Source organism: Stenella coeruleoalba (genome assembly GCF_951394435.1).
Source record: "Stenella coeruleoalba genome assembly, chromosome: 11".
Taxonomy (NCBI): Eukaryota; Metazoa; Chordata; class Mammalia; order Artiodactyla; family Delphinidae; genus Stenella; species Stenella coeruleoalba.
Genome location: NC_137157.1, coordinates 92,773,630 through 92,792,830, shown reverse-complemented (window position 1 = coordinate 92,792,830; position 19,201 = coordinate 92,773,630). Strand labels below are relative to the sequence as shown.

At 36.4% G+C, this 19,201-nt stretch overlaps 1 protein-coding gene across 3 annotated transcripts in view; it reads right to left on the bottom strand.

The window, feature by feature from the left end:
* Window positions 1-19,201, bottom strand: part of LRP6 (LDL receptor related protein 6) — a 178,086-nt gene that overhangs the window by 51,058 nt on the left and 107,827 nt on the right. For all 3 annotated transcript variants that reach the window (XM_079936851.1, XM_079936850.1, XM_079936852.1), the window contains 2 exons: window positions 1,746-1,962; window positions 359-648 (listed from right to left, as the gene is read on the bottom strand). In XM_079936851.1, coding sequence (XP_079792977.1) covers window positions 359-648; window positions 1,746-1,962 — 507 coding nt within the window. The remainder of the gene's footprint in view (window positions 1-358; window positions 649-1,745; window positions 1,963-19,201) is intronic.

The window sequence follows — 19,201 nt, the reverse complement described above, 5'->3', positions numbered from 1 at the left end:
GTCCCCAAATTTTTTTTAATAAATTTAGAGTCAAGTCTCTATAAGCCATTTATATGAAGCATGCAATTGCTTACTCTCTAACTGAAGAAAACGTCACTCATTAAATTCAAACAGAACAAAGTAGAGGAAGATTATGTCTTGCAGATTTAGAACACTCAAGCAGAGTATCTTGCACTAAAACATACTTAATAAAAAATACTGAATGGGCCTTTCCCTCGACTTCCTTTAAAAAGTTAAGTGTTTTTGTAGAACTCTGCCTATTAGTAATGAGGAAAGTTGATAAGAGCACGAAGAGTCAGAAATCCTAGAGGCTCTCCCTTTTAGCCCCCAGTTTTAATATTCCAGTTCTTTTGCTAACCTTGAGTGATATGTCAGTCCAGTAAATTCGGTTGTCTGTCACATCAAAGTCCAAAGCAGAAGCTTCTTTGACACCAGTGAGCGGGATGGCCACGTTATTATTGTTAGTTTCCAAAGAAATTCTCCTGATATCTGCTCTCCGTGAAAACAAAAGGAAAGCCTCTGGGACAATGCAGGTCTTCATGTCACTGATGAGTTCAAAGCCAATGGGGCAGGCACAGCGAAGGCCCTGAGGTCTATAGAGGCAGAGATGGCTACATCCCCCATTCTCCTCAGCGCAGGGGTTGGAACCTAAAATTATAAAAGGGCACAGAAGGACACACGCATTGATACAATCAACACATTTTCAATTTAAAATGACTAAGCATTTGTTTCACAAAGACCAAGGATGATATTTGCTCCCAAATCTAGAGTTTCAGTTGTAATCTCATAGACATGCACTGTGAGGGTTAATAGGGAATAAAAGGCCAGGCACAGTTGTGCAGGCCTATAGTCCCAGCTACTCGGAAGCAGGATGGCTTGAGCCCAAGAGTTTTGATCGGTAATGCTCTATGCTGATTGGGTATCCGATTAAGTTGGCATCAGTATGGTGACCTCCCAGGAGTGGGGACTACCAGGTTGCCTAAGGAGTGCTGAACTGGCCCAGGTTGAAAACGGAGCAGGTCAAAACTCTTGTGCTGATCAACTGGGAATAGAGGTATGACAAAAATACTTTCCTTTGTACCCACAGTAAACTTTAACTAAACTGCATTATTCATACAGTAGAAATTCTTTTCATGAAGGGGTGTGCGTGTGTGTTAAGTTTAGCCCTTCGATTCAAACTATGTAGGCAGAGTACTAAGCCAACATTTAAAAGGTTATTCCTGCCAATCAATCTGATAACTTAAAGTTCTCATTTGTTTCCGGATAAACAACTTTAAAGAAAGTTCTTGATTCCAAAATTATTCATGGACCATCTACATGGTGCCCAGCAATAGGTCATCCCCAAATATCACTGAACTTGGTGATATGCTGAAAATATGTTTGGAGGTTTCAGGAACCAAAAGAAGAAAGTGATTTGGAGTATTTTCCCTGGGACATTTATTTAATTTCTCTGGTTCTTACATTTAGGGTTTGACAGTAGGGAGGTGGAAGGAAATGGAATGATCGTCCCTGAGAAAGAAGATAATTGTCTAAAAGCTGTTCACTGTCTTCCTTAGCCACTAGACACCATGGGATATGATGTAAAAGGTATCAGACTTTGAGAAAAACGTACTTGTACCACAAAGAATTTATGTATATCCCCTCAAAACATCAACAATTTACACTGCTGACTTTACAAGCTGCTGACTGTCTCTATCTTTTCTCATTCCTCGTTCAATCTCTAAGAGAACTGTGGAATTACTTACCAACGATTCGATGAACATTTGTGGCCTTCAGGCCCATGAGGTCAGGGAGCTGGTCTATGATGATTTCCCGCTCTGCACTTCGTTTGTGTACTCTTTCGATGCTCCGCCTCTGCCAGTCGGTCCAGTAAACATAGTCACCCAACAAAGTAAACCCAAATATGTGGGGAATTTTGTCTTCCACTAGCACTCGTCTCCCAGTCCCATCGGTATTCATAACCTTCAAGTTTAAGTTTAAAGAGAAGGAAGAGGAAAAGATGTGTACTTATTCTTCAAACGTATGTAAAAATGACAAAACCAACTATGCCTACATCAAAATCCAAGTGTCATCTTAGCTACTCCTGTTACAATGCTTTCACAAAGTGACAACATGTTGGTTTAATGAGAAGGATTTCGAAGACTCAACGTGGGCTCGTATTTTACCTCTACTTCCCCAGTCTTTTATTACCCTTCCTTCTAAAAATCCCGGCAACATTAGATTTAGTAGGCACCTCCTCTACTAAATGACTGTGTAAAAGTTAAAAGTACAATATTATCGCCTTAAGTTTGCTTGTACATCTGTTTTCAAATTATAGTGTACCTTTGCACATATTATTTTATTACGTATTGTGTTTTATAACATATTTTATCATGAGAGTTTTGCCTGTTTGACATCTAAGGAAACTAAGATTCAAATAAGGTTGCACAGCTTGTATACAGAGTTGATGTCTTTTTTAGAACTCCTTCTATTTAGTATATTTTTTATTTCATTGTTTTTGTTTTAAAAAAAAAAACACTCTAGATACTCTCTCTGCAACTAAGTTTCAAGTAACTAGGACGTATCAGCTCTTTCCAACTACCCTACAGCACAGCGGTCCCCAACCTTTCTGGCACCAGGGACCAGTTTCGTGGAAGACAATTTTTCCACGGACTGGGTGGAGGAGGACGGTTTCAGCATGATTCAAGCACATTACATTTATTGTGCTCTTTATTTCTATTACTATTATATTGTAATATAATATGAAATATATAATGAAATAATTATACAGCTCACCATAATGCAGAATCAGTGGGAGCCCTGAGCTTGTTTTCACTTGCCACTCACTGACAGGGTTTTGATATGAGTCTGCAAGCAACTGATTTATTATGGTCTCTGTGCAGTCAAACCTCTCTGCTAATGATAATCTGTATTTGCGACCTAGAGCCCTCACATGTGCAGTTCACAGTAGGGTTCGCACTCCTATGAGAATCTAATGCCGCCGCTGATCTGACAGGAGGCGGAGCTCAGGCAGTAATGCGACCAATGGGGAGCAGCTGTAAATACAGATGGAGCTTCGCTCGGCTCACCTCCTACTGTGCAACCCGGTTCCTAACAGACCACGGACCACTCTTGGTCCGTGGCCCGGGGTTGGGGACCCCTGCTATAGCAACATTATTAAATTCATTCTGACATTTTCATTGTAAACATCAGCAATTTCCCTAGGCGTCTTATCTGTCTCTGACGTTGCAGAAACATGTACTAATCTTCTGCTCTAAAAGACAGAGGAAGTATTCTAAAGCACCAACTTCCAAGTCCTCATCTGAGAACATTTCTATCATTTAAAGTGGCCTGTGTACCAGGCAAATCAGCCTTCAGAAATGTTATTGTTACTAATAACATGTCCATGCAAACACCCACCTAAAAAGAAGTATCAGGCATAATCTTATACAAGTATTAATTTTTTATTCATAAATTATATTCCATGTAAGTCAATACTGTGATGCCTAGATGGAATGACAAGCAAATATCTTTATCTCTCCTCTCTAAAAATTTTAAAACACTTGCTGACCTTCCCCAAACATCCAAACCTTGGAAACAAAATACTTAAAAATTGAGCAAAATTGTGCCATATTCTTGTATCTTCACTTGCAAATATCAATAAATATTTGATTTATATCTGATGGAAGAGAGATTATATTAGTTGGATGTTTATCTGTTCATATTAGATACAAGAGGACTTCTATTAAGCCAACTGAATAAATCTATATTTAAATATAATGTTTTTTAAAAGTCAAAAACATAGTTAAAAAGAATTAAATACTACTCCAACTCCTAACATTACACACTTTTTAAAGTTAATAATTTCTGCTCGAGACATGAGTTTAGATTTTTTACATTCACATTTTCTTGCAAGAGACCATTCCTGGATATATTTTATGATGTCTACGGTTTATCTTAAAATTACTTTGGTGTTTAACAGTAAAATGACTAAGCAGAGAAAAAGGGTTGATAATCTGTTTTCATATATAACTAGGATATAATCTCTAGAATAGCAGGAACCTAATTCATCTATTTATGTCTTTCACAGCTACTATTAAAGAGCCTGGCAGAGAACTCAATAAATATTTGTTAAATAATTTTTAAAAGGAGGGACTTCCCTGGTGGCGCAGTGGCTAAGAATCCGCCTGCCAATGCAGGGGACATGGGTTCGAGCCCTGGTCCGGGAAGATCCCACATGCCGTGGAGCAACTAAGCCTGTGCGCCACAACTACTGAGCCTGCGCTCTAGAGACCGCAAGCCACAACTACTGAGCCCGTGTGCCTAGAGCCCGTGCTCTGCAAGAAGAGAAGCCACCGCAATGAGAAGCTCATGCACCGCAACGCAGCGTAGCCCCTGCTCGCCACAACTAGAGAAAGCCCGCGCGCAGCAACGAAGACCCAACGCAGCCAAAAATAAATAAATAAATAAATTTATTAAAAAAAAAAAAAAACTTTAAAAGGAGACAGGTTTCCTAAGACCTACGACAGTCAAGAAACCTTAGTAAAAATGGAAATTAAAATTTATATAACAGTTCTTATCCTCAGATCCTAGCTTAGCCATGTGAATGAATGAAAGGTATTCTTGCCCAAATTTTAAATCCATGTGAAAATGCATACTACTGCCTACTTTTAGAGAATGGATACTTTCCTGATCCCTCCTAAAAGCAGAGCTCCAAGAAAGAATTTCTGGCCCCATTTTATTACTGCCTGGAAACTCTGATCAGGGTGAAAATTTTTCCTTTATTAGACATAATTTAGAATAGTCATTATTTTTAGGTGGGAGAAGCTTATTTTAAAACTCTGTCCTTTTGCCTCCACCCTAATATGGAGATTCTCTCTTGACTCTGGTATCTTCCTCTACCCTCCCTGCAAGAATTTCCTCCCAATACTATGTCCTTCCTTCCCAGGATCTCCAATTTCTCCCTCTCCATAAGGTCCTTCTTTTCTGCCTTTAACACAGTTTCTACCATTTTAGAGAGACACTGTTTAAAAGCTGAATGATTCTGTTTTTGCTGCCATGTTCTCTGAATGATCTGTAGCTGCTGCCTCCACCTCTTACCATTCATTCCCTTACCTCCCTACAACTGGCTGACAATCCGAGACTCGGCTCAAATGACTACTGAAAACGATCAGTGACTACTTTTCTGTTCTTCTCTGCTCTTGTGCTCTTCTGCACAATCTGCTTTCTATCTCTTCATCTCCCTGGTTCCTCTTTCCTTTTTTAAACCTGGCTGGATATGTTCCAAGATTTCCTGAGTTGTTCTGTCTATAAAACACCTTTCAACAGGCCCATCAAGTCTTAAGGCTTTAATATTACCTTATGCAGAAAAATTACAAATATGTAAAGTTCTAGTCTAAAGTCTCATCAGTTTCTACTGCAATATTTCCCACTGCATCTACCAGAAAATGTACTGCTACCTCATCTAAAATGTCATATACTTAACGGGAAACCTATCTTCTCCATTAGGGGGAGGAGTTCATCATCCTATCAGAGAGCATCTAACACAGAGTGCTAAACATTCTGTATTACAGAACTCTAAAATAATACTTTCTTACAAGTTTATGGTATAGTAAAACGTGTCCGCTTTTACCTTATTCCTTGTTTCAGTATTATCTTAAATCAATTATTATCTTACATTTAATAAATTAATACCAATTTTGCTGATTACTATGCTCCAATATTGGCCTTTCTATTAAAATTTATTTGCTGATCTAAAAGCATACACTAGTTACCTAATACTGAAATTCTTTTTAAAAATAAAATCTAAATTTCTACTTCAAAAATATTACAGGATCAACCAACTCTCCTCTTTCAGTTATGTGTCCTGCAACATTCCTGTTTGTTCATTTTGAGAAATTAACAACTTAAACAAAGATAGCTGATTAGCTATGAATTTAGATAATGGGCAAAGAATGAAACTGAAAACCACAGTGAGAAAAATAACAAAAAGATAATTCCAAAAGATTCTTCTGGTTTACACAACTCTGCATTTTCTTATTTAGCATTTATTCTTCATTCTTCTGCTCTCTAAAAATCTCTTATGATTAGCAAACAATACTCTGGCAGAATTAGACAGATTTGGATTTTAAATATAAGATCTATCACTCACTAGATACCCTTAAGGAAATTTCTCACATGTAAAATAGGCAGAGAGCACTTACATTACTGAATTATTTAAGAAAGAAAAGAATGTTTACTTATATAGCACAGTATCAGTTTAATAGATGCTCAGTAAATGCTGGTTCTTGCCCTTTATTGTTTTAGTAAAATGCTTTAGTCCCTAAAAGTAAACAGCTATACTTAAATGGCTATATTTAATTAATTTAGTAAAATATAGTGCTTCAAAATAAAAATTAATACATAAATATAAAAGGATATGTGGAAGTAAAAGATCAAACAACCACACAGTTTTAAGCTGAATAAAAACAGCACAGATTTTTCTGTATCCTGGCAACTAGTGGAAAACTGGAGGGCTGCAGCCTTATTCCCATTTCCAACCCCCATTTTTATTGTTTGCTTATGCTACTTAGATGCACAGTAACTAAAACAGTAAACAAAATGGAGAAGTTTGACAATTTGATTGGAATATACTTTCTGCTGCTCTACCAGACCCTCGACTCCACTCCCCACCCCAAATCAAACAACATTAATAAACATATCTACTAAATGCAAATCACATGAAAAGCATGATGAATGCTAATAGAAGTTTACAACAGGGCCTCTTCTAGCTAAGGGATTACAACCTGGTTGAGGAAATAAACTATATTTACATTAAAACCATAAACATACACCCTTCTCTGGCGTACAGTTAATCAGGAAAAACTTTAGGAAGGAGCAGGAGTTCAAATCCACCTTCAAGAATTAGAAGAATTTGGACAAAGAAAAAGAGAAAATGATTTTTCAAAATAAAAGAAGTAACACACGTTAAGACACAGTCATGGATGTCTTGTTTGACTGACTTTGAAAGAGATGCTTTGAGGTAGAAAGAATACAAAAGGGACTCAGAGAGACAGCACCCTATAAGAGGTATGAAATTCCAGGTAAGAAAAACTATAGAAAACAAGAAACTTCTGAAAGCACTTTAAGGAGAGTGACATAACAAAGCTGTATTTCAGGAAGACCTCATTTCCCTCTATTAATGCATCCAGATTGTGCTTAAGATAAATATCTTAAATATAGAATTACGGTTAATAAAATATTTTCAATTTCTATGGGATGATAATAGAGGTCCAAAAATCCCCTTTCTGAAAGTCTCTGGGGCTAGCTCTATTTTAGAATTTGGACTTCTCTGAAATACTGAAAGGCTAACACAATGCACATGGCGTATCACCTCTACCTGGGTCCAGGGCAGCACTTCATTGCCAAGCATGATAATATTTTTCCAGCAAGACATATACATATTCTCACAAAGGGGGATAAATAGGAACTACAATTAGTCTTACACTGCTTCAAGTCAGACTCCTTTTTTTTTCTTAAGTGTTTTTGATGTGGACCATTTTTAAAGTCTTTATTGAATTTGTTACAATATTGCTTCCATTTTGTGTTTTGGTTTTCTTGGGCTCCCCCACCAGGGATGGAACCCGCATCCACTGCCTGGATTGCCAGGGAAGTCCCTCAAGTCAGACTCTCTACCAACTGAATTAATAAAAATAACTTTCGGTTTGAAGAGCTTTTTGGATTTCAGAATTGCACATAAAGGATTGTAGGTTAGGAATGCTTTGGTGATCTTCACTCTGGTCCCCTGACAAAACTGGGGCTTGGATCAGTGTTAATGCTGCTCTAAGTGCAAGCAAGGGTCTCAGGAAGAAGAAAAACAAGCAAAGGACATGTTAAAAAGATAAGGTAATTTTTAGCAACATCTGGCAAATCAACAACAAATGATAATGAAGGTCTTAAAAAGATCTTTAGAATAGCACAGAGTCCAAGAACTCAAATATTAGTTCCCTAAAAGCCACAGCTAAGGATTTTGTAGCTTTGCACACTAGAGTATTAGTTCCTTCCAGCTAGCTATTCCTTGTTCTCTCACTTTAAAGGCAAAAACTAAAAGTGTTTTTTTGTGGGTTTTTTTTTGGGGGGGGGGGTAGTAGAGTAAATAAAGTGCACACTAAAGCTAGATATATCACATCTATTTCAAATTAAACAATGTAATTAAGATATGCTAAGATACTTTAAATGTAAGTTTGTAACCACACTGCTTCCCTTAATTCCCTAGCTTCCCATTCTTGACTGTTGTAGTAGCTTTTTACAACAGGGTTGGGTCTAGAACAGTGCTGTCCAAAAGAAATACAAGTTACAAATGTGAGTCATGTGTGTAATTCAAAATTTTCTAGGAGCTAGATTTTTTTTAAGTTTTTTAAAAAACGGGTAAGGGTAATTTTAATAATATATTTAATCTATTCATATATATCCAAAATATTTTATTTCAACATGTAACCACTCTTTAAAAATTTATTAGCGAGATTTTATGTTTTTTCTTACTAGGTCTTCTTAGTATGCATTTCACACTTCAGGCATCTCAGTTCAGAGTAGCCACATTATAGGTGCTCCGTAGCCATATGTGGTTACTGGCTACCCTAGTGGACTGCGCAGTATTAGAAGTTCATGGTGGTGACTATACAGCCCACAACAAAATTAATTTACTCCTGTTTTATTTATTTATTTATTTATTTATTTTTTACTCCTGTTTTAGATTAGACCCCTGTCCCCCCTCAAACCTGCCACCTTCAGGGTTGCCCTAGACTCATCAGGCTCCGTAAAGCCACAAACAAACGCCTTCCATTTCGTCCTTCCTCCCTCCCCAGCTATGCTATACTTAATTCTAATATGGGTTAAAATTACTTCAAAAATGATTTCTCATGAAAAGAATAAAACTCTACTTTTTTCATCTTTTATCACATTTGTAAGTTTACATTTCAAAGTCCTAGCTGAGATTTGCAAGAGTAAGGACAAAGGCCTGATTCTTTCATTTCTTTTAGGTTATATCAAAATAAAAGTATTAAAATCACATTTATATTAATAAGAGAATCCCTATCTGCCATCTCCTTGGCTTTCCCCTTAAGAGCATTCTAGATTGACAGATAATGGTTGAAGCCAGGTAGTTCCTGAGTATCTTTACTCTGCTTTACTACATGTCTGAAATTTTCCATAATTAAAAAAAAAAAAAATGAAGAGAGGAAAGATAAGGGAAAAAGTCCAAGGGCATCCGAAGAATAATAATAGTTGTTAGTAATAAATGCTGTTATCATTTTTGTTGTTCACATGATGTAGGAGGCAATTTATGAGAATCCTCTGAAGAAATTAAGGGATGAAAAACTTAAACAAAATCTGATTGTGAGACTTTACTTCTAAAGAACTACATATTTCCCTTTATACCGAGTCTGATTACTTTCTGAAATGTGTTTCCTTCCATTACTTTTGCAGAGTTGACACTTCTTAGAAAATTGGCTTCTGCCCTAAATGCTTCTCTTGTATCAGCCACACAATCTCTCTCTACTACTGGGCAGAAGCAACATAGAGAAACAAGAACATGTTGCTTTGTCTCAAAGAAAATTACTGTTACATTTCTCATACCCAAGGAGTAACAGTTTTGGACAGGTTACTAGGTTTGTAAATACAGTTTTAAGCCCCTTTATGTTTAAAATAACAACCCAAATCCTGGTAAAAGCTTGCTTGTACATTCTGAACCCAGGACAAATGCACCATTTTAGGCCAATCCAAAAGATAACCCTTATGCTTTAAAAGCTGAGCCAACACTAATTAAATCTTCTTGAGGGTGTGTTTCACCATATTACCTCAGAGTGGTTTAATTAAACTGAAATTAGGCTTCTGTCACTTCTAAAATCTACCTCCAAATCTGAACCAGAGTCTCCAGTGGTTTCAGCTGCTTCAACCACATTGTGGTATGGATTTAACATTCTGAGGCATTTCCAAATATTGCAAACCACACTGAGCATACGGGCTACAACAGGAAACAGATGTGGGTTAACCAGAACATTATCTTCCCAGAGAGGAGGTAATGGCAAACCTTCTGCAGACATCACATCCGGTTTTTTTGAGTAGTTTCATCAGCCCATTAAATGCCAAGACAGGATTACCCATGAAATCCTGGAATGCAGCCAGTCTACTACCAAAGTTGCTGCTATGCAAATTCACTTGACTGGACATGTTCAAGAAATAGATGACAACAGGACAACCAGGCACCCCTCATAAAATGAACTGGGAATGCTATCAAGTTCCAAAAAAGAAATGCAAATGAACCATTCCTCTTATACTGTTCCAGCCAATATCCAAAACAAGTAGTAAATTAAAAGTTTATATATATATATATATATATATACACACACACACACACACACACACACATATGAGAGACAAATAGGTATCGTTGGGGGCTGATTCATCTAATTCATAGGTTATAAAGTATAATTTCATAGAAATGGCACTTTTGAAAACTATATCGATGGAAATAACATTTCAGTCATGCAGAATCTCACTGGGGTGAGAAGGAAAGAGAAATGCTTTGCATCCAGTAGGGGAAGCAAAGGGACGCCATGCACCTGTTTAAGAGAGCAGTAACGGCAAATTCAGTGCTGCATTTAAAGCCTTTAAACTACTTCAAGACATATTATGTCTGAGTAAATACAAGTGATTTTTAATATGGAAAGAAAAAGTATCAAACTTGCACTAGGTAGTTTCATAATATTTTTTCAAGGAGTCGTGCTTAGAATATTAAACATTTGCAGTTCCTATGCTCTTTTACAGATAGAGTTACGAATTGCTATTGTGACCAAAGCATTCTAAAACATGAATTACTCAAAACTATAAAATTGAGAACAGATTTTCAGCTGAAGGTATCACCATGATGAAAACCAACACCACCTTAGTCAATACTCAAATGCTTCATGAGATTCTTGTGAGAACCCCACTGTCCTGGAGCCTTTAATAAACCCTAAGGGAAACACATTAGCATATTAACAAGGGAAAAATGCTCCCTTTCCTCTCATTCTTTTCAAGCACAACTAACATATATTTTGAGTCTTAGTAGGAAAAAAAAAAAATCAACTCTAACATCTTAGTATTAAGACAAATTACTCAAGTACCAATGAGCACGCCTTATGCCCAGATACTGGTTTTTAAATACTATTCTTCATTAAAAAGAACCATGGCTCCTTGGCATGGGAAATAAGAGAAAGCTGGAATATGCTGTTGTTCCAAAAAGTATTTTAAAAATGACAGGGGCTCCTTACAAAATTAAAATTAAATTACCATTTGATTCAGCAATCCTACTTCTGGTACACACCCAAAAGAACTGAAAACAGGATCCCAAAGAGATATCTGCACACTCATGTTCACTGCAGCAGTGTTCACAATAGCCAAGAGGCAGAACCAACTTAAATGTCCATCAACAGATGAATCGATAGAGAAAATACGGTATATACTACAACGGAATATTATTCAGCCTTAAAAAAGACGGGAAACCTGTCACAGACCACAACTCGGATGAACCCTGAGGACATATGCTAAATGAAATAAAGCCAGTCACAAGAACATAATACTGCATGGTTCCACTTATAAGAGGTATCTAAAGTAATCAAACTCTTAGAAACAGAAAGTGAAATGGCAGTTGCCAGGGGCTGGTGGGGAAGCAGTTGTTCAAAAGGAATGGAGATTAAATTTTGCAAGATGAAAAAGTTCTACAGATCTTGCAGAACAATGTGCATATAATTAGCACCACTGTACACTTAAAAATGGTTAAGATGGTAGGTTTTATGTTATGTGTTTTTCACCACAGTTAAAAAAAAAAGATGGAGGCATGTCAAAAGGACACAGAATCACCTTGAAGGTGATCCTAATGCCAATTCTGGAACAATTTTTGCAACGATATAATGATGATAATGAAATATACCCTGTAGAATAAACTGAACATCCACTGGCTCATATATACACATATATATGTGCATACATATATATATGAATAATTGAATAAATAGGAAAGGGGACACCTCTTCCTTATGGGAGAATTCCAATTAATATAACAGGAATAATGGAAATGGTATCAGTGTTAATTTCCTGGTGTTGATCACTATTCTATGAGTATGTAAAATGAACCTGGGTGAAAGTTTTATTACTCTTGCAAATTTTTTGTTGAAGTCTGAAATTATCTCAAAATGAACAGTCTAAAAAAGAGGCAGCAGAACTCAACACAATAAGTACTGTATTAGGAATCAGGAAACTTGAATTCCATTGTTTTCTTCATAAACAGCAAGTTCTATGACCTTTGACAAATTAAAGAAGCTAACTAATCAAAAAGCAACAAACACTGCTGAATTCTGGGAAGAGAAACCTGGGATAGAAAGAACAAATGTTTGTGTAAGTATATGACACTATCTAGAAATCATCTGATAATGTCTAAACCGTCTGAACATGGCTTTTTTCCCAAAGACAACAACACTTTGAAAACCCATGAAACTCTGTTTGCTTACTATCTATAGACTAATGAAATCTATTGTCGCAGAGAAGGGTTTGGGATTTTTTTCCCCATATTTTAAGAATAACACTGTAACTAAAACACAATAGTAGTGTTATAAATCTCAACCAGACATAAAGACCAAGTCATAAATCAATCTAAAATCAAAAATAAATGAACATTTAACGTTTTAAATGTCTAAAGCTAAGTGAAAGAAGCCATACTTACAAGGTAACATACTGTATGATTCCATTTATGCAAATCTAGGTGCAGAGGTTGCCGGAGAGTAGGTGTGGGGAGTTGAAAATAAAGGGGCAGCACAAGGCAGTTTTTGTGATTGATGGAAATGTTCTGTATCTTAATTGTGGTGGTGGCTACATGACTCTATGCACTTATTAAAACTTATGGAACTGTAAAAAAATCAATCAACAAAAACAAAAAACTGAACAGGGTCTATTTATTAATAGCATAAAGCCTCTAATTTCAGTCCTACTTACAAGCTCTATGAGCCTGGCAGATCTCAGAAGCTCAAAATTATAAATGAAATAACAAAATACTAATCTGTTGAAAATCTCAGCACTATAAAAGGGATTCTAACTCCTTCCCTCAGATTATTATTTCAGATCAAATCTACCAAAAAAACAAATCATAGTACAATGAAGAGTTTAGGAAATCTATTAAGAGTTCAACAAAAAAATTACAGGGCCTGCATTATAACATTCTCAACATTTTAAAATTGTAAGCTACACTTAAAGTGGAAAAAAAATTGAAGGAGAATCCTTTGCTCGTTATGGATAACTTCAGCAATGACTATTACACAGAATCCTTAAATAGCTGGTGATAAATTAAGTTGAAACAAGAAGTTAAAATACTTGTTATTGTTAACATTGCTCTATGTTTTGCAAATTCTCTCCCAAGAAGCCCGAAAACTGTGGTCCTTGCCATTATATTACTTTTTACCCTTTCCAAACCTTCTAAAAACAGTAAAAATAAAATCTCTATGACCCCTTTAAAAGTATAATAGTTTCCCAGCTACAGGGAAATAACCTCCTGAAAAATAATGTTTTACATGAACTCCATTAACATTTACATGTTTGGCAAGCTTCAAACAACGGCTTTAAACATTTATTTAAACCCACCATGCATATTAATAATGGAGTAGCCTGCATACAGGTCAACGCAAAATCTAAATGAATAGCTTACTGGAAGTCACTAAAACTGAGTTACTAAAGATACTGAACCCCCAACAGGCAAGTTTTCTTTAGGTGATAGGAATTAAAGGCACAGTAAATAAGGAAAAATTTAAAGAAAAAAAGAAAACAGTCATGTCATCTTCAATATAGATTCCCTTTTAGCAACTCTCCCAAGCAAAGTGTTTAATTTGTTCCTAACCTATGACATGCAGTTAATATAAAAAACATCAGAAAATGTTATAACTGGAAAGAACCTAAAGATCACCTGGTTCAAATGACCTCACTGGCCAAAATACAAAGACCGGAGATTATGTGAATTATCTAAAGTCACCGAGTTAAATGGCAAAATCAAACAAGAACTAGATCAGGGTCCAATATTATAAAATGTTTCAACAAAACATCTAGAGATTACCTCGATAAAAACTAAACATTAGGGCTTCCCTGCTGGCACAGTGGTTGAGAGTCCGCCTGCCGATGCAGGGGACACGGGTTCGTGCCCCGGTATGGGAAGATCCCACATGCTGCAGAGCGGCTGGGCCCGTGAGCCATGGCCGTTGAGCCTGCGTGTCCGGAGCCTGTGTTCCGCAACAGGAGAGGCCACAACAGTGAGAGGCCCACGTACCGCAAAAAAGAACAAAAACAACAACCAAAAAAACCCACACGGTTATAAACTGTAAAGAGGATGACCTCTCTTCTCAAGAAAGTAGGACACTGAAATCAGGACTCTTACTTCAGGGGTACAAAAACCAAAGGAATAAAGAAGGTACTTCTAAAATAATGACTGTAACTAAAAACAGCTCCCCACATATTAAATGGTTTTATACTAAAACATGAGGCGAAAAAGTATAATAGCAGAACATTTAAAAAATAATCCAAGTGCAAGTTCAAACTTGGTCACTAAAGTGCTTTCTAGGTACCAAATGAACAGATTATCCTAATTTACATAGATAAAATTATACTAACTCCAACGTGAGGCACCTGCATCTTGTTTGGTGAGGCTCCAGGGTTTGCTGTGCCAGTTCAGGAAAATATGATCACACCTATCATCAAGCAAGTTTCTCTCACTATAAATATGTGCAATAACTTTTTTAGAGCCAGACAAAGTAGAGGAGATGAGATGACAGAGCATACAACTGGACGATATACTACTCTGGCTGCTATAGATGATAACAAGTTAAATAATGTTGTTAGAATTGTACATCAACAGGTAACCTTCAAACAGCAGTTCAAAGATAGATATAATCATAAGATACACCCCAATCAGAAACAAGATGATAGCCCATGCTTACAACTCAGTGAATACAGTCTCCAAATCCAGGTATTCTGTTGAGCTGAGGAATCTAATAACGGAATTTATCAAAATCATTCTTCCATTATTATATGTCAAGAAGATGTGGGGAAAAATATATATTCATATATATACATACATATAGTGTGGTAAAGTAGTAGGAATGGGCAAAGATTCAGGTATTTAAGTTATCCTGAACATTTCTCTAAAACTAAAAGTAAAACCAATTTTAAGAAACACATAAACTGGCAAAGATTCAAAAGAAAGAACTTGTTGGTACTTGTCATATACTCAGGAGAGCTTTATCTCAACAACAGATGATTATATTATTATAATTTCTTAAGGAGGAATTAATCTTAGAAAAAACAATAAGAAAAACCATCATAAATGGGTCCTTGTGTGTTTTAACAGACTTTCACAATACACAGGCTAAAGACGCCAAAGAAATTACTTTTAAAAAAATCTGAATACTTGGGAAACAAATTTCTTTATAAGAGTACTGATTAAACAGAGGAAGTTGTCAAGAGAGGAAAATACAGCCCTGCATAATAATCTCTGTTTCTGTTTCCCAACAAAACTGTGCCAGGTATAATTAGATTTGGACAAAACTACCTATGGACACTGTTCTCTAAAATAGGGAAATTTACAATAAAAGAGATATGAAATAATTCTACATGTCCTTGAAGTAAACAAGAAAAATCTCTCTCTTCACCTACAACCACTAGGTGTTGCTGCATTTGTCAGCATAAGCTCAGAAATGAAAAGGGGAAAAAAATGAATAAAAAGTATATAATGAGAAAGTAAACTGTGAGAAAATTTCAGCTATGACAATATTATTATTTTCAATAAAACCAGCGACTGAAAACGCATTAACTGAAAATGTTTTAAACTTATAAATTATCTATGATATGTCTTCACTACTGGTAAGCAGTACTGCAGGCCCTCAGTACAACCAACGTTTCTGGCAGTTAAAACGGACCGAGAAAAATGAGAATACTGTTAAGACACAATGTGCTTCTGCCTACTGCAGGGTCTTATAAAGCTGAACTAAAGGCTTGTTTGATGTTCCCCAACCAGAAAAAAGAAAATGATCCTTTCTGCTAATGCTTTAGTATTTATTATCAGGAAGCCCCAGAACACTATAGTAACACTTGGGTGGGGAGTAGAGGGGACCCCAGTGCAGACAAGTAAACTAGAAGCTTGTATGTAAAAGGTGATGAAATGATTTCAGCATAATGAAGAAACGTAAACAAGTACCAGGAAGTACCTTTTAAATAACACCTACAGTTAAGTGGTCACTATCAGTTGAAAAGCAGGGAAATCAGACATATCCTCACAAACACATTCTTATATTAAAGCACCAGCCAATACGATGACTGTCTTTTTTTAAAAAAATGTGACATCATCAGCAATTCCCTATGTACCATCCCTCTCTGCGGAATTGGTTATAGACCTCAGGTAAACCTATTTATTCTTTCTTGCAACTCTGTACAACAGAAGCCGAGTCTGAAACCCAGAGCTCCCCATTAATTTTCTCTGGTTTCCCCAATCCTCAGACCCAGCTCCCCAATATCCAGCATCTGGTTACATCACCACTTACAAAAAAAATGAGTGAGAACCTGATCTAAGGAATCTCCACTGAGGGAGCAGAGAGCATAAGCGAATGAACATTTTAAGCTCTTCCCATAAGATCCACTCAAAACACAAGAGTTTACTATGCCTTACACTGCTACATAATTTATCAAATACCTATCTTTTCTTCCCAAAAGTACTGGAAACATATATCCCAAGTAAACTCTAAGTGTTCCAGAAGTGAATAAGGCCACTACAACCATAATTTAATATTTTCTTATAGTCCCAGGAAAAAGTACCTTTCATTCTTGGGCATGACAAAAGCAGGGAAGCTTTCTTAAGAGAAGGGGAGGAGCAAGGAGCATGTGACCTAGACTAGGGTCAGATCAGCACCTAGGATCAGCTGATACATAACAAGAGGCTAGCAAGTAATCCTAGAAAAAGAAGCATTTTTAAAATTCTGTGTCTTCCCAAAAGTTTTAGTCAACCTACTACTGAGTAAAGCAAAATGAAAAAGCTGGTGGTTACAGTTGCTCCTATAATCACTACTAGTCTCAGAGAGGGAAACGAACAGTTTTTCTCCCTCAGTTATGCAATATGAAGAGCTGTGCTCTTTCCTTAGTTTGCCATATACCAGCAATTTTACATATCACTGTAAATTTGAGGGTAACAGATAACAGTATCTGCTCTCTTTATTTCCCAGATGTGTCTGTAAAAAGAATTTTTTTTTACATTGTAATTGTAATTAAAATTACAAAAGCACTGAATGTTCAATTAGGGAAACTTCATCAGAACCTCTGGGGAAAGAATGAGGGGAGGTCATTGTGTGTATAATTTGGTGGAAGGAGATATATCACTAACCTCAAATAATCTGTCAAAAGGGGGACAAACAACAAATAGCAGCTGTGTTCCAGTAAACCTGGAAGAAGAGAAATAGATCTGAAAGGTAAGTTTAAGGATGCTGGTACAAGTCAGGAGGAAGGAAATAAGAAGTGAGGAAGCAAATGACACCACTTATATACATATACACAGCTCAAAAGGCCAGAACTAATACTCATTTTAAGACCTACTGCACTTCCTGCAAACTAAGAAAATAAATCCTGCAAAATGAATATTAGATATTGTTATATAATGTGTGTTCATTCTTATTCTTAAACACTGTCATTCAGAACCTCCATAAATTCCCATTTCTTTACCTGAATCCCTCCTGAACTATTTGTGATTTTGAATGAATTTCTATATCTAAAGTGCTAAAAGTGATCTGCAGTAGGGAAAATAAGACTTGAAAAATTCCTAGAAAGAAACAAATGTTTTATTTACAATCTAGTCAGTCAGTCATAGTAAGCTAAGAAAGATCAAATACAGAATTTTTTAAATCCCTATAGAATAATAAATCACGTGTTCTTCCATGATGTAAATTATGTGCTCTTTCCTTATGTGCAGACATTCCTCTGGGACACATGGACTTAAACTATTTTTCTAAGAGTAGTATACCTATACACTCATGTATAGTCCACAGCTGATCAACAATACACATTTGTGAACTGGATGGGACTGTTGTGAGATTTGTACTCAAGTCTACCCAAGTGAAGCTAATAGCCTGTCTGAAAAGTGAACTCATAACCTTTGTCTCATTAGCACTGCACTCCAGCTGCTAGATTCAAACCTAACTTGGATTTAAAGGGGGTGGGGGCAGTGAAACACTAACAACAGGGAGAAAATTTATACAGTCAAGTCTATGCATAATTTTCTATTAATGGAAACCAGCTGCAAGAGTTGAAGATGGTTTTCAGTATTTAAGCCTGGTGGAATACTAATGGCTTTTTTCTATTCCAAGATTCCATTCTTAAAGGAAGGCCCTTTAACTCATTATTCCCTCAGAGTCCCTGACATTCCTAAGAATCACCTTTCTAAAGTAACTGCTCCAGAGCCCAAATTATCTATCTATTGCGAGATGTGTGCTGTGCCTTTGAAGAGCCATTCAAAGCTATTCCTTATATGAGAAGTCATGTGTTTTCCAAAGAAATATTGTGATCAAAACTCCGCTTTAAGTATGTGATTCACAAGACCTCTAGCAATTCAAAGTTGTAAAGTGAGACGTCACAATCAATTATCACGGATATATGCTCTTCACAAAACAATGTGATAAAATAGTCACATATTCACATATGGTGGTTGTTTCCACCGTAATTCTATTCTGATTGCCCTTAGTTCTATCATTTGGAAAATATTTCCCCCAAGCTTTGGCTAATTAATTTTTCTCCCACACAGCTCATAAATCAATTTAAAAACCATTTGTATGTAACCATCTTAATAGTTAATATATGCCACCACCTGCCCCAACACCATCACCAACAGAAAGTATATATGCATGTATGGGCTTTGTTTTCCTGACGACGACTATCAGCTCTTTCAGTCTAGAGCTTATGTAATATTTGGTTTGTGCAAACTGCCCCTAGGAAATTCAGGCAGTGGCTTTACCCATAATGAGAAAAATCATTCACATAAGCTTTTAAGACTAGAGATACATGAGTACCCATTTCTCATGCCAGTGTAACTCAGAAATTTTATGGTTAGATGGAAGAAAATACACAATCCCCAGAATCCTAAAGGTTGAATAAAATACCTCTGGCACCCCAGTGAAGATGCAAGAATATCTGC